Source organism: Corvus cornix, chromosome 1 (assembly GCF_000738735.6).
Source record: "Corvus cornix cornix isolate S_Up_H32 chromosome 1, ASM73873v5, whole genome shotgun sequence".
Lineage (NCBI taxonomy): Eukaryota > Metazoa > Chordata > Aves > Passeriformes > Corvidae > Corvus > Corvus cornix.
Genome location: NC_046332.1, coordinates 30,063,156 through 30,075,684, shown reverse-complemented (window position 1 = coordinate 30,075,684; position 12,529 = coordinate 30,063,156). Strand labels below are relative to the sequence as shown.

General features: G+C 45.6%; 1 protein-coding gene across 3 annotated transcripts in view; it reads right to left on the bottom strand.

The window, feature by feature from the left end:
- The window catches only part of LOC104690269 (alpha-2-macroglobulin-like protein 1), a 31,579-nt gene that overhangs the window by 7,385 nt on the left and 11,665 nt on the right, over nucleotides 1-12,529 (bottom strand). For all 3 annotated transcript variants that reach the window (XM_019286742.3, XM_010400969.4, XM_019286743.3), the window contains 16 exons: nucleotides 11,609-11,782; nucleotides 10,505-10,610; nucleotides 9,849-9,957; nucleotides 9,529-9,754; nucleotides 9,182-9,308; nucleotides 8,920-9,041; nucleotides 8,693-8,744; nucleotides 8,288-8,371; nucleotides 7,523-7,699; nucleotides 6,232-6,313; nucleotides 5,978-6,134; nucleotides 4,555-4,629; nucleotides 3,638-3,791; nucleotides 1,969-2,150; nucleotides 1,362-1,577; nucleotides 61-182 (listed from right to left, as the gene is read on the bottom strand). In XM_019286742.3, the coding sequence (XP_019142287.3) occupies nucleotides 61-182; nucleotides 1,362-1,577; nucleotides 1,969-2,150; nucleotides 3,638-3,791; nucleotides 4,555-4,629; nucleotides 5,978-6,134; nucleotides 6,232-6,313; nucleotides 7,523-7,699; nucleotides 8,288-8,371; nucleotides 8,693-8,744; nucleotides 8,920-9,041; nucleotides 9,182-9,308; nucleotides 9,529-9,754; nucleotides 9,849-9,957; nucleotides 10,505-10,610; nucleotides 11,609-11,782 (2,165 nt within the window). The remainder of the gene's footprint in view (nucleotides 1-60; nucleotides 183-1,361; nucleotides 1,578-1,968; nucleotides 2,151-3,637; nucleotides 3,792-4,554; nucleotides 4,630-5,977; nucleotides 6,135-6,231; nucleotides 6,314-7,522; nucleotides 7,700-8,287; nucleotides 8,372-8,692; nucleotides 8,745-8,919; nucleotides 9,042-9,181; nucleotides 9,309-9,528; nucleotides 9,755-9,848; nucleotides 9,958-10,504; nucleotides 10,611-11,608; nucleotides 11,783-12,529) is intronic.

Sequence of the window (12,529 nt, the reverse complement as noted above, 5' to 3'; positions counted from 1 at the left end):
GTCATACAACTGGGTTCACACTTTTTTCCATTGAAGAAAGAGCCTCAAGGGATCCCATACCTGACAGACACATGGATATCAAACTCTTTCCTGACACCATCACATTCTCTTGGTACAGTTTCCACATCCAGGACAAAGACCTCTTCTGTTTTTGGTGGTGGGATGTTATAATACAAAGTGGTCTGGTGAGGGAGAAAACATCTCTGTGAAGTGCGCCAGAGTTCCCCTGAGTAAAGGACTACCTGTGCCTCCAGCTTTTAACAGATTGGTATCCAGTGCCTAACACAGTTGGACCCAAATGCACTTTCTGTTCAGAGATGTGCTGTTTAGCACATTGCATCAGATACACCTGCCAAATGCAACCCAAAACCTGGAGACTTAGCTATCTGTGATTCAAGGCTTCACTCAGTCTCATAAAAAAAAAGTTACTGTTAAGGTTCAAGGAAGCACATTAGCTAAAACACTGCCCCACAAGGAGAAAGAAGTCTAACTGTTATCCCTTGACATGCTAATAGTCAGTAGTTCTATGTGTCAAGGGGAAAATACTGGTAAAACAATTACAAACCCCTTAAGAATAAAAAATTAGAAGAAGACAAGTCAGCAGGAGGGATGATCACACTCATCCAAAGAGCAGCGTAGGCCAATCTTCCTCCACCTGCCTGGTGACTGACTGCCTCCCCAGTGTGTGTTCATCAGATATCTTATGCTCTTTGACTACATGCAAGTGTAGCCAAGCAATATGGTTCTACATGCATTAACAATTAATAATTGTTGTGTCCCCTTTACTAGACACTGCTTGCAGATTCTCTGAACAGAAGTGATCCAGCAAAAGAGGTTTTCATAGGGAGTAATTTGAGTTCTTTGCTGCATGGATGGCTTACAAGTAGACCACTACCAAAACTGCCAGAAAAATAAGATGTATCCTCCTGACGGACCAGTTGTGTTGGTGTACTGGAATAAGACCTTCTAATCTCTGCATGGGGTAACAACCCCAAAAATGTTGTGTCAGAAGATGTGCAGTGTCCAGCTGCTGTAGCAGTGACATCAACAACACACATTCAAAATAGAAGCATGTACTCCTGTGTCTCATTACTCCTGACTTCAGATCTACTTGTCTCTTAATAATGACAAGACTCTGTAGGATGGGACAGCAAAGCTGAGACATTTCTGAGAAGATACCAGAGATGGTTGCATGAAACCAAGTCAACAAAGTACACCTGAGTACCTTCAAGTTTGACATGATTCTGCCTAGAAGGCAAAATCCTGCTCAGAACTTGAGGCTATATTGCGTGCTTAAAGCCAAACCTCACTTCAGTAGTCGGAGGCAAAACCTGAGAGGTCTGTTCCTTACCCATACACACCTGGACATAAACGCAGCCACTGCCCGTTGCTTGCACTATGTAGGTCCCTGTGTCTGCAGGGAGAGATGCCTGATGCAGGACCAACTTGTTGTTCCTGTGCACATGGAACGCCAGTGGAGAAGCCCCCTTGCCTTTCACTGCCACCTTGACGTCTCTGATCTCCTGAGGAATCAGGGCTGCATACTGAGCGAGGGCCTGCAGGCTGACAACAGTGTCCTGAAGGGAGAGAGAGAGCCACTTTGCTGTGGGGCCATGCAGGACAAGACCCAGCACGCTTGTTCAGGGCCTGCAGAGAGAGCCACACTCCTCATGGCCCTGGTTCACCCTCTGACACAGGCAGGCTCTATCCCACTAAGTGCATAGGTAGGGTTTATGCCACAGGCAGCAGGATGATTTCTGTTCTTGCGAGGGCTGGGCTTAGCAGTGCCAGACAACCCTGGGTAACCCCAATTACACTACACTGACAAGAGTTTCTCCTGTTTTCCCAGAGCTCATATACCTTTGTCTGCAAAGGATGGGTCTAGAGTGACATGCACATGAGAGATGTGCACATCACACCAGGCACAACATCCTTCTCTTTCCCCCATGATTTTCCCTGGTTTGTTACCTGTGTGGAAGCAAATCCTCCAAAGGCATTTCTTTGTCCACTGAGCCAGCGCACAAGCTTGCTCACTGAGGCTTCATTGAGTGACAAGTCTGGTTTGGAGACATGAGCCAGGATGATGTAGGCTACTGTCTCAATCATGGAAGAAGACTTTTCATCAGCAGATTGTGATGTCAGTAGCTGTGCTGATGGGAGAAGAAATATGTGGAAGAGAAGAACTGTAGATCCCTGTGTATATTCAAAGTTATGTGTCCAAGATTCAGCATTTTTGCTGTTTCTGCATTTGCCTAGCATAGAGTTTTCTGTATTTGCCTAGCATAGAATACCAGCCCCCTATGCTGAAAAGCTCTAGGACTCATTTCCAGTCACTTGTACCTATTGTACGAGAACTGCTCAGTCTTCAAGGGAGAATTGCAGTCAGGCTACTGGAGGAGAAAGACTACCCAACTTACTTTGCTGGCATCCTCACTGTGCAGTGCATAGTGAAGGGCAATTTAAGCAAGACCTGGGCTCCTACCTCAGGTCCAAGCTCACAAGCACTGAATACATCTGAGTCCAGCTGAATATTTTGCTGCACTGGTAGCAGAGGACTAACAAAAATTCAGCTAAGAATTTAGCTTAATTGTGCCAGGCTTAATTGTGTAGGCATCGTCTGCAATGGTACAAATGTGAAAACCTGAAATGCTTTTAAATTCAAAGTCAGTTTTCAGAACCTTCACTTTTGAAAGAAGAACCACCAATTCACTTGTTTGCATAATACCAGCCTCAAGACTTCAGAATTTAGCTAAGGTCCTCTACGGAGAACCTTCACTATGTTTATCACAGTGGAAAGTTTTTTCCTTGTTCCATGTGTATTATCATAGAGGCAGCTCTGAACAAGTACTGCACTCAATGTGTGCAATTCTACTCCTTCCAGTTTGCCCGCTGGCTGTCCTGTGAAGCCAGCTAGCAGCTTGAGTGGCTATGCAGTGAGCAGCACTCAGCACTGGTAGCTGGTCAGGCTGGAAAATCCTCTCTCCCTTTGGTTTTTTTTTGTTATTTTTCAGCCCCCAGTGTAGTTCACCATACTGCCAGAGAAGCAAATGTGGGGAAGAACTTACTTAAACCAACTTAGGTAATATTACCAACTGTTTAACCATAGGCTTAGGTGCTTTGAACACCCAGCCCAGCACCCTCACTCAGGACAGAAGTCCATTTTTTTCCCCAAGCTAATGAGACAAAAGGAAAAACCAAGCTCAGCAACACAGCAGTAAAGGTCCACCCACCCAAGGGCCCTGAGCTGAGTAGAGCAGCAATGGGGAAGCAGTCAAAAGGTTTGAATATTTCAAGTAAATGTCCTGACCAGCAGCTGAACAGACACGGTGAAACAAGTTTCCTCTGCAAGATCTGTTGTACTATGTACAGAATGCTGAAGAATTACAGGAACACCACGACACAAATAAGCATTTTAGCTGCACAAATTAAGCATGGATCACCTCTGCTGCTTTTGGTTAGAAATTGTTTCCTGGGTCTGAGAAAACTAGAGATTATCAGAGCTGCAATAAATTATGATTTTCTGACACAAAAGCATATTTGAGAATAGCTAGATTTCCCAAAATACTGCAATTAAGTGCTATAGATATCAGACCTTGAACACAGTCACTATCTCTAGGACCCCAAAGCAACAACCTACCAGTTTCCTTCTCTACCATATCCAGGAGCTGCTTTCTCATCTCCGTGTCCTTACTTAGTGTGAAGACATAAGCCATCAAGGCCTTGACATAAAGGCTTGTCTCATCAAGTGTTACATTCCTAAGGCAATGTAAGGCATTATCCAACATGGTGTCCTGAAAAAGGAATCCAAACCAAGTGAATTTCCTCTGACCAAACAACATGTTGTTGTGAACATCTGTCCCAGACACATCCTTGATGTATTTTAGTGCTAGCGTCTCTCCCAGGGCTGTGGAGCGCGAAGTAGAGTGATCAAAGCATCACTGACTGTGGGTTGAAAGCAAAGGTGTGCTGGACATATCATTGGGATAGGGGATTGCTAATACACTGGAGAATCCAGCTGAAGGAAGTGTCTGGTAACACACTGGCTCAGAACTGTCAGACCCGCGTGCTGTAGGTCTCGGATCCTGAAGGGTATGATGCTGGTTTTAGAACTGTACCATTAAGCCTGGAATATCAGTTCTCCTTTGCTAGAACAGTCTACACTTGTCTTGAAGATCATTGCTTTTATCTGGGGGGAGGGGGAGGCAGGACGATGCATACCTGAAAAGTAGTCTTTTTTTCCTCCTTTAGCTCTGTTTATCAGTTTAATGAAAACTATTGCCTCTCCCTGCAAGCCCTTTGTTATTTTCAGAGACAGTTGTTTCTCCTGAGATCAGCTGGGAAAAGCTAGTGCTCTGCTTTGCTGTAAATCAGGCCATTTATATTAAGAACTCCTCGCCGAGTTAAAAATTGCCGATTGAGCTTATTGTGTACCAAGGTGGGAATGACAGAATCCTTCACCAGCTCAAGCTGGGTACTCCCTGAAGCCCCCAGCCAGGGAAGAAATGAATGGTGGAGCATGCTCCCAAGCCCTGCAGGAGTTCAGGTGTGACTTACATTTCTCTCCAGATGGAGTTCCAGCAGTGCAGCAGCAATATAGGCTGTTAATGAGATGGTATCATCCACACCGCCCTGCAGGCACACAGACCAGTCATCAGAAAAGGGCAAACCCAACCACTGCTTGCCTGTCATTGTACAGCCACTAAAACTGCATCTGAGAGAGTACAGCAACATGCTTCTAGGCATTCTTGGACAGGAAAGCACTCCAGGCTCACTTGCTGAATATTATGAAAGTTTGGTGTTGAGGGCAGTCTCAGCCATGTTGTTCACACAGCCTAGACATCCCTTCTCATAGAAATGCATGAAGCAAACTGTTAAGCAGTTTATTTTATTAAATATGTTACAACTGTACTCTTGAACAAAGTTTTTATGATGCAGGATTTGCATACAAGAAGTTGTGCAAGTTTACATGTAATTCATCTGATTTTGAGAAACTACAGGTTGATATGTGTTAAACAGGCTTTCAGGAGCCTCTTTTCACCTCACCACATTCTTGGGGAAGTTCTGCTTACATCCTCAGATATGAGACAAGAATACATCTAAAATGAGAGGGGGAAATTGGGCTAAGATGCTAAGAAGCATCGTTCACACTGAATAGAGGAACCTTTGTAAGTGTGAGGCAGGTGGAGGTGCAAAACCTATTCCAAAAAGTTCTGTTCAGATAGAAAGCTTGATCTGGGAAATCAGTGAGTCAGACAAGGATGAACAGTCCACATGTACACTCTGGTTTTATTTCGTACTGCATCCAAATTTTAGGAAAAAGATGTGTAACCCTTTGCTTTACTAATGTAGCAGCCTGGTTTTTTCATAAATCTGCCTTGTATTTAATGTGGGCAATTTTGCAATCTGACCAGTGTGGATTACTTGTACCTTTACAAAAGCAATGAACCCAAGTACGGCCATACTGCACACGCACTGCTCAGTACCTAGGGCATGTTCACCAAGAGTTTGGTGCATTTCCAGCTACACTGCAGGGATCATTTGGGGAATGCCAAGCTCCAGAAGAAGTCATTTTTGGGGCAGGGGAGGGACAACTGTGTCTTCAGACAATCCTATATTAGAGCACATAGAGTATTTTGCAGTGTAAAGAGAAAAGGGAGAATCCAGACAGGGTATTCTAGACAAGCACTAAAATATAAAAGTATTTCTCATTTCCCTGTGCCCTTGTAGAGCCTTGGCACAATTAGCTGTGTTGTCTTTTGTCTAGAGTAAAAATTAAGAAAGCCCAGCAGTGTCTAAAACCTCACACAGAGGAAATGACCGCTGGTTTAGGCCATGTTCTTCATTCTACTCTGGGAAGATGCCTTAGCTGTGCTAGGCCATGGGGACATTGCTTTGTGCAGTGGAAAAGCCTGAGGAAGCAACTCTGTGCCTCACAATGTATTCCTCCTGCCCTCACTCCCATGTCTGGCAGCCATACCTTCAGGTCATTGTTGAAGAGCTTCCCCACACTCTGGAAGCAGCCACTGGGCAGCTGGTGCTTCTGCAGCCAGAGCAGAGCACTGTGCACATGGTCCTTATCGATGTAAATGTGAGAGCTGGCTTGTCCAAAGGACCTGGCTACAAAAGCTGTCAGCCTGTGAGCAGAGCACAGAGGAATCCCATGTTACAGCCAGGAGATGGACCAGCAAGGATGACAGGTTTAGGATGGCAATAGCAATTCTGGTCACTCACCACGTGTTGCCCTGCTCATCACCTTTCCCAAAGGCGCTGTAGGAGCCATCGTCATGTTTGTAGAGCAGCTGACGCTGGTAACCTGTGGCAACAGGATGTGGCTGACTGTGAGGACCTGTAGCATCTCAAACTGTATCCTTGCCACAGGAAGAGGCAAGGGGCTTTGCCAGGTCCTACAGTCAGAGCTGCTGAGACAAGCACACCACCCCCAGTTCCCCCTGCATCCCACAGCATCAGTGTGACAAGAAGCAGTTGAACAGCACCGCTGAAGTGTCCATGTGGCTGCTCTGCATTACTGGAGCTGTTTGGAGCAAGTGCTGTGGCTACCTGCCCTGCTGTTTGGCACAACGGCTACGTGCTCAGCCACCTCATGGCTCCCCATGTGCCAGGGACCCCTCAGGGGTCTTGCCGGGAATAAAAAGAGCTGTAGGAGTGAGGAGCAAGGCTTTTCCTAGAGGGAACACAAATGAAACCCTGTTTGCTTTTCAGCTCTTCTCCTAGCCCTGTTGAGACTAAACAAAGCACTTTTTATGGGATGTACAGGAAGCAACAAGGACATGCCTTTGAACTCTGAGGGCAGAATGCTGTTAGCTCTCCCTCACCCCCCTCACGGCCTTACTGTTTACCCTTTGTCTTTCCTCTCTGCCACCACCATTCTCTTGGGTAGGCACCCCTCTTTCCAGATACATGTATCTGTTCTCAGTACATGCTTGCAGTACCAGAGAAAAAGTGGGAAAGAAAAGCAGTCAAATCCTGTCCAGGCAAGGAGGCTAGAAGGCTGAAATATGAGGCACATTGCAACATGAGACACAGACACTGGCACTATATTAAATTCAGATTACACTGGAGAGAATTGACATGCCCCCAAAATATGTTTTCTAAAACATGGGGAAACACTAAGCTACTGAACTCCTATCTATTCCCAAAGGCCACTCTTTATTCCATGTAACAGCAGCTGACGCCCTATTTTCACAAGGTGCTTCTGTCAGCCTTGGACTGATAAGGGAACAAACAGGCATCACATAACGATGGAAATCACTAATTATCTACGCCTTTCTCAGAAAAGCAGACTTAATACCTCAATTACTGGCAGAGACAGAAGTCGTGCTTTCTTCAGAAACACACTTTTCTTTCCATGAGAAATTTCCCTTTCCTCTGTGATACCTTCCTTTGTCACAGCTCTGACAGTTGCTCCCACTCCTGCCCTTCAGCTCCCCACCAGACCCATGCCCCACACTCTTGATTTATAGCAGCTTCATTTTGCGGCAGAAGGAAGAAGGACAATGCTTACCTGTTGTCAGAAATTTCAGTGCTTTATTCTTAATTTCTGGGTTCAGTTGTTTAGTCTTATTCAGGTACTGGAGTATGAAGATGTTTGGTGCAAACTGGACCATGTTCTGTTCACCACAGCCAAAGGGCAATCTTAGCAGCTGGTCTAAATTTTGAAGTGCTGGACCCATGATGTCACCTTATATTTGAGAGGAGAGATGGGAGAAAGGAAAAGCACAGATGCCAAGCAGTGTGAAACAAAAGGACTGTTGCCTTCTCTAGACTCTACTGGGATCCTAAAAAAGAGCTAGTCCCTGACTGAACAGACATGACTGAGATTTCTGGTGACCCCTCCTACATTAGGCCAGCACAGAAAGGGAAGCCATCATGGTTTTGGGAGGAGAAAGGGGAGCTTGAGGGGGTCTGAAGAAAGGTAAAGAGAGCTGTCATTCCTGAGTGGGTACTAAGGTGGGAAAGGAACTGCAGAAGCAAAGTAGGTGGAAATCTGCAGGGATGGTTTTGGTTCACTTAGGCGGATGGCAGTGACAGAAGTCAGAGAGGATAACATGTTTTGTGCCTTTTCCTCCAGGCACTTGGGGATCACCTGGAATCATTCCTTATGCAAGGAATAAATATTGGAAAAGATTACTTGATCTACATTCCTGAGGCAAACATCACACCCCTTAGAGATGATCTCATGAGGAGCTGGGTCAATGCATCAGTAAGGCCAAAGTTTTGTGCAAGTTGTTTTCACTACAGACTCAAGAGCAGGGAAAGCCTTTCTCACCAATCACAGAGAACGTGACTCGGGCAGATCCCTCCAGCACTTCTGCAGGCAGAGTCAGGGAGAACTCCTCAGAGATGGTGTTATCTGAGGAAGGCAGAACCCAGGCATTTATCCCATGGAAGAAGCCATTCATACAAGTGTAACATCCAAGACGACCCAGGCGAACCATAATGTGACATCAAATCACAGGAGCCACGACTTGCAAACAAATGCTTCAATACTGGAAGTTTTGCCAGGTAAAACATTGACATGGACAAATTATAATGGTTGTTCTCCCAGACAGGGAGGGTACCACCAGTGCTTGCTCTCTGATTAATTCCCCCCCACTTCTGGGTATTTGCAGTAACCCTGTCCCTTCCATCCTGGTCTCATGATCAATGGCAGTCAGGAACTTTTGTCCCCTACCTGCAGGACAGAGAAAGATATTTTGGGTCTTCTCTTGTAGGACACCTCCTGGCTGCAGACAAGAGAAAGAGTAGTTCAGATAGGGACGACAGGAAAGGAAGTCACCCTGCCTTAGCAAGTTTGTCTGATGTCCAAGAAGGGGCTAAGCTTCCACTTAGCATCTTGCTGACTGCCCCAGGGGACAAACCCCTGTCCCCAGGGGTTCTCTACCCTGAGATGTGACCAACCTTCACGAGCAGAGGTTTTATCACGGCATCTCTCCCTCCTTGCAAAGGTGTCACAGCAATCCTGTTACCACACAGACTGTGTGATTCTTCCGCCACGCTGCTCACGGTGACGTTCACTCTGCCTGCAGGGAGCACAAGGGCACATTGCTGAGCACTTGCAGCAGACAGCTGTATGTACGAGCATTAGGTCCAGACATGCAGACGCAGGCAGATTCCACCCCTCTTCCCACGAGCTGCCACACATCCCTCTGCCCAGCCTCACCCAGCCTGGTCGCAGTCACGTTCCATACAAAGGTTTTTGCTTCATTGGCACAGAGGCAGCTGGTGAACTGGCAGCTTGGACAGGCATCCACCTTTAGTTCTGGGGTCTCTGTGAGGGTGGTGTGGACCTGAGTGTGGTTGGATGTACAAGCACACATTGGGTTCGTGTTAGTAACAGGCACTGCACCAAGCAGCAAATACCCTGGGTCATAAAATGCAAGAGGTTGTGCTTTAAGGCCCAGATGCCAGAATCTAGGGCTGCTGAGGAGCTCAGAGCTTGCCTTTGGGCTCAAGTTTTTGTTCTGACAGAGGCCATGTAACTGCGGGAACTCACTGGGGGGACCTCACCTGGATACAGTCCTTGAGGTAGTTGAAGACAGTGGCTTTTAGGCCGAAAGTCTCTCCTTGGATCACAGAGTATGGCAGAGATACATCCACAAAGAAAGGCTGGAAGACCCTAAGAGAGGTCAGAGGTGAGAAACCAAAGCCAGTATTGGCAACACAGAAGGTGTTGGCATTCCATTCTGTGATGGTGTCAGGTACAGCAACTTGGAGAGACGCTTGCCCATCGCCCCTACAGCAGGAAGAAGAAGAGGAGAACTTGCTTAGGAGCAGTCAGAATACTCCAGGAGTGTCTCTGGGGAAGGAAGGCAGAGGCTGTTACCAACCCAACAGAGACCAAATCCCAAATCCAGGTCTCTGGGAAAAGTGTCCGTGGTTTTGGCTTCCCCTTGTCAGCAGAGTGAGGTTCAGAATCGGCATGGATAGCACGGCCGCCTGGTAGAAATCAAGTGATACCTCAGAAAACAGCTTGTATAGCTACAGGTGAAACTAGCTCTTCATTCACAGGCAATCTAACACAAACCACAAATGTTTTGTGACACAGAATAAGAGTGGACAGGGCTGGTGTTTCAATGAGGATCAGTGTGGGTGTCTTTGGGGAACACAGATTTAGGGAGACAGAGTTGGATAGAGTTTAGCCCCAGGCTCAGTTTGATGGATCCAAATTTGGCCTGGATCCAGGGGAGAGAGCATGCTAAAATGGAGTCACACTCCTTTAAATAATCTGTGAAAGTGCTAGCAGAGAGCACACTACATTTTCTATGAAAAACACTGAACACAGGGACACCAAGAAAACATGGAGATTTGAGCTTCTATCTGAGATTCATAAATCAGGTCCATTGAAATGGACACAAGCTTAGTTGTGTCCATACACTGACAAGAAATGCAGCAGGATGGGGGTCAGTTGTCTCAGCTGCAGGCTGGCCAGAACTGGGAGAGGGGAGCCCCTTCACTCAAGGAGATGGGCATGTCTGTTCCTTACCAACCAAATTGTCTTTTCTTAGATACATCTTTTTCTCAAAGTCTGGACGCACACAGGAAACAGGTTTCTTGATTCTAGTGTTGGTAAATATTTTCATGAGCAGTTTCTGGGAAAACAGTACAGACAGCAAATCACTGATAAATAAAAGGGAACAAGGAATGCTGAAACTATCTCATGATCATGGGTATCAAATGGGGGCTGGTGGCCAGTGGCAAAACACTTTTAAATGCTGCTTGTTTATATCTATATCCATAAACTTACAGACTCAGACTCTGACCAGTGCATAAGGAATGGAAACCAGATTCTGAGGAATACTGGGACCACTATTACTTCTCATACAAGTAGATTTCAACTAGATCTGCACTTCATAAGTCTGACCCTAGCAATGAGACATAATCTAAGGAATAACCATCAAGGAGACAGCACAGTAACATGCCTTTTGAAGGGAATCAGGGCCTGTATCTGTATGGTAGAGTTCCATCAACTTAAGAAACCCATGCAATTCAGATTACACATTGGGTTGTTTTCAGTGTATTGTTACTCTCTTCTCCTATTTTGAGGTGCTTCTACTTCCATATATTTTTTTAGAGAGCATTCTGCCAGAAGCAGCACTTCTTGCATTTCAGTTAGCAGACATGTTAACACTTTTCTGGCTATTGTGTTTGTTAGCACATTAGTTTATTTTGTTGTTTCTCTTGACAGTTAGCTATAAAGTCAAACTGTGAAAGACTTCCTTTTATTAAAACTGCTTTGAGGATGAGTAAGAAGACATTCAATGAAACACAGAGTAAAGTAGTTTGTAAATACAATAACAGCCAAGTGGTGATTGGTCAGAATATGGTGAGGTGCTCAGGTATTACTGCTATATTCTTGCCACTCCCCCTTTGTAGTTACGGTAGCCTAAAGTAAATGTGTTCATTTTTACACTGTCTATCTTTGTCACATCAGGCGGTTTGTGCTGTGCTTACTCAGCTTTCCCCATAGTCCCCAAATAAGCGTGGCTATACTGAACAACAAGGAACAGATGACTTCTTGTAGGCATTCAGGACGGCACATTGGAACTCACTAGCTCAGGAAAAGTTTAGAGGAGGTGTAGGCACTCACCTTAAACAGATTATAGACATCAGCCTCGCTTTGGTACCATGGTGCACCCATCCGAGCCTTTTTGTGGGGGCTGGGCTGCTGGGGCAGACAGGGATATGCCTCAAAGTCCTCCAAGCGGTAAGGCAAGCCTCGTCCTCCAACTGTGAAGCTGTCTTCAAAGACTTCCATATACAACTGCAATGGAGAAACAGAGGTCTTCAAAAGGAGCTGGCCAACAAGCATGTGTGGGGGTCAAACTGTTGGGTTGTAGCCCTCTATTACATATTGTAGAACTTTGCAGCTGAGGGAGTTGGCAGTGGCACAGCTTATACTAAAGGACATAACATAAAGGACATATACAGGCTAATATATACTAAAGGACATATATCCAAGGAGTGGATGTAGACAAGCAGCTTTTAGTCTCCAAGACAGTTCAAGCCTTTCAACACTAGGGTGCAAAATTAGGATAAAATTGCATTGGCACATCTGACCCACATATTTAAGGATTACTGCTTTAAATACCTGTCAGTAGATGATGCAAGTGCTCTGCACTAGGACAGCATCCCTATGAAAGGGAACACCAGATCACACTGTGGGCCTTATCAACAGGTGTAGTGTGTCCCCCTGGATTTGGTGAAGCTTCTTTGTAACATGCTGGACTGCTATAATCTAGCTTACAACTTTGCAGGGGCCATATACCTGTTTTATTATCTCTGGTACACATTGTGGATTTATGTTAGGATTTTCAATTTTTGCAGTATTTTTGCTCCAAGGTTTTAATTCATTCCTCTGAAACATACAGCTGCTTTAAGGTAAGTGCCTCCAACCCTTCTGATTCTCAGAATCCCCTTGGGTGCTGACAAAATACTGACCACTTTTCACCAGCCACTGTGTGCTCTGAGTGCTCTTCTCTAGCTACTGTTTTCTAAAGAACTTCTCAGA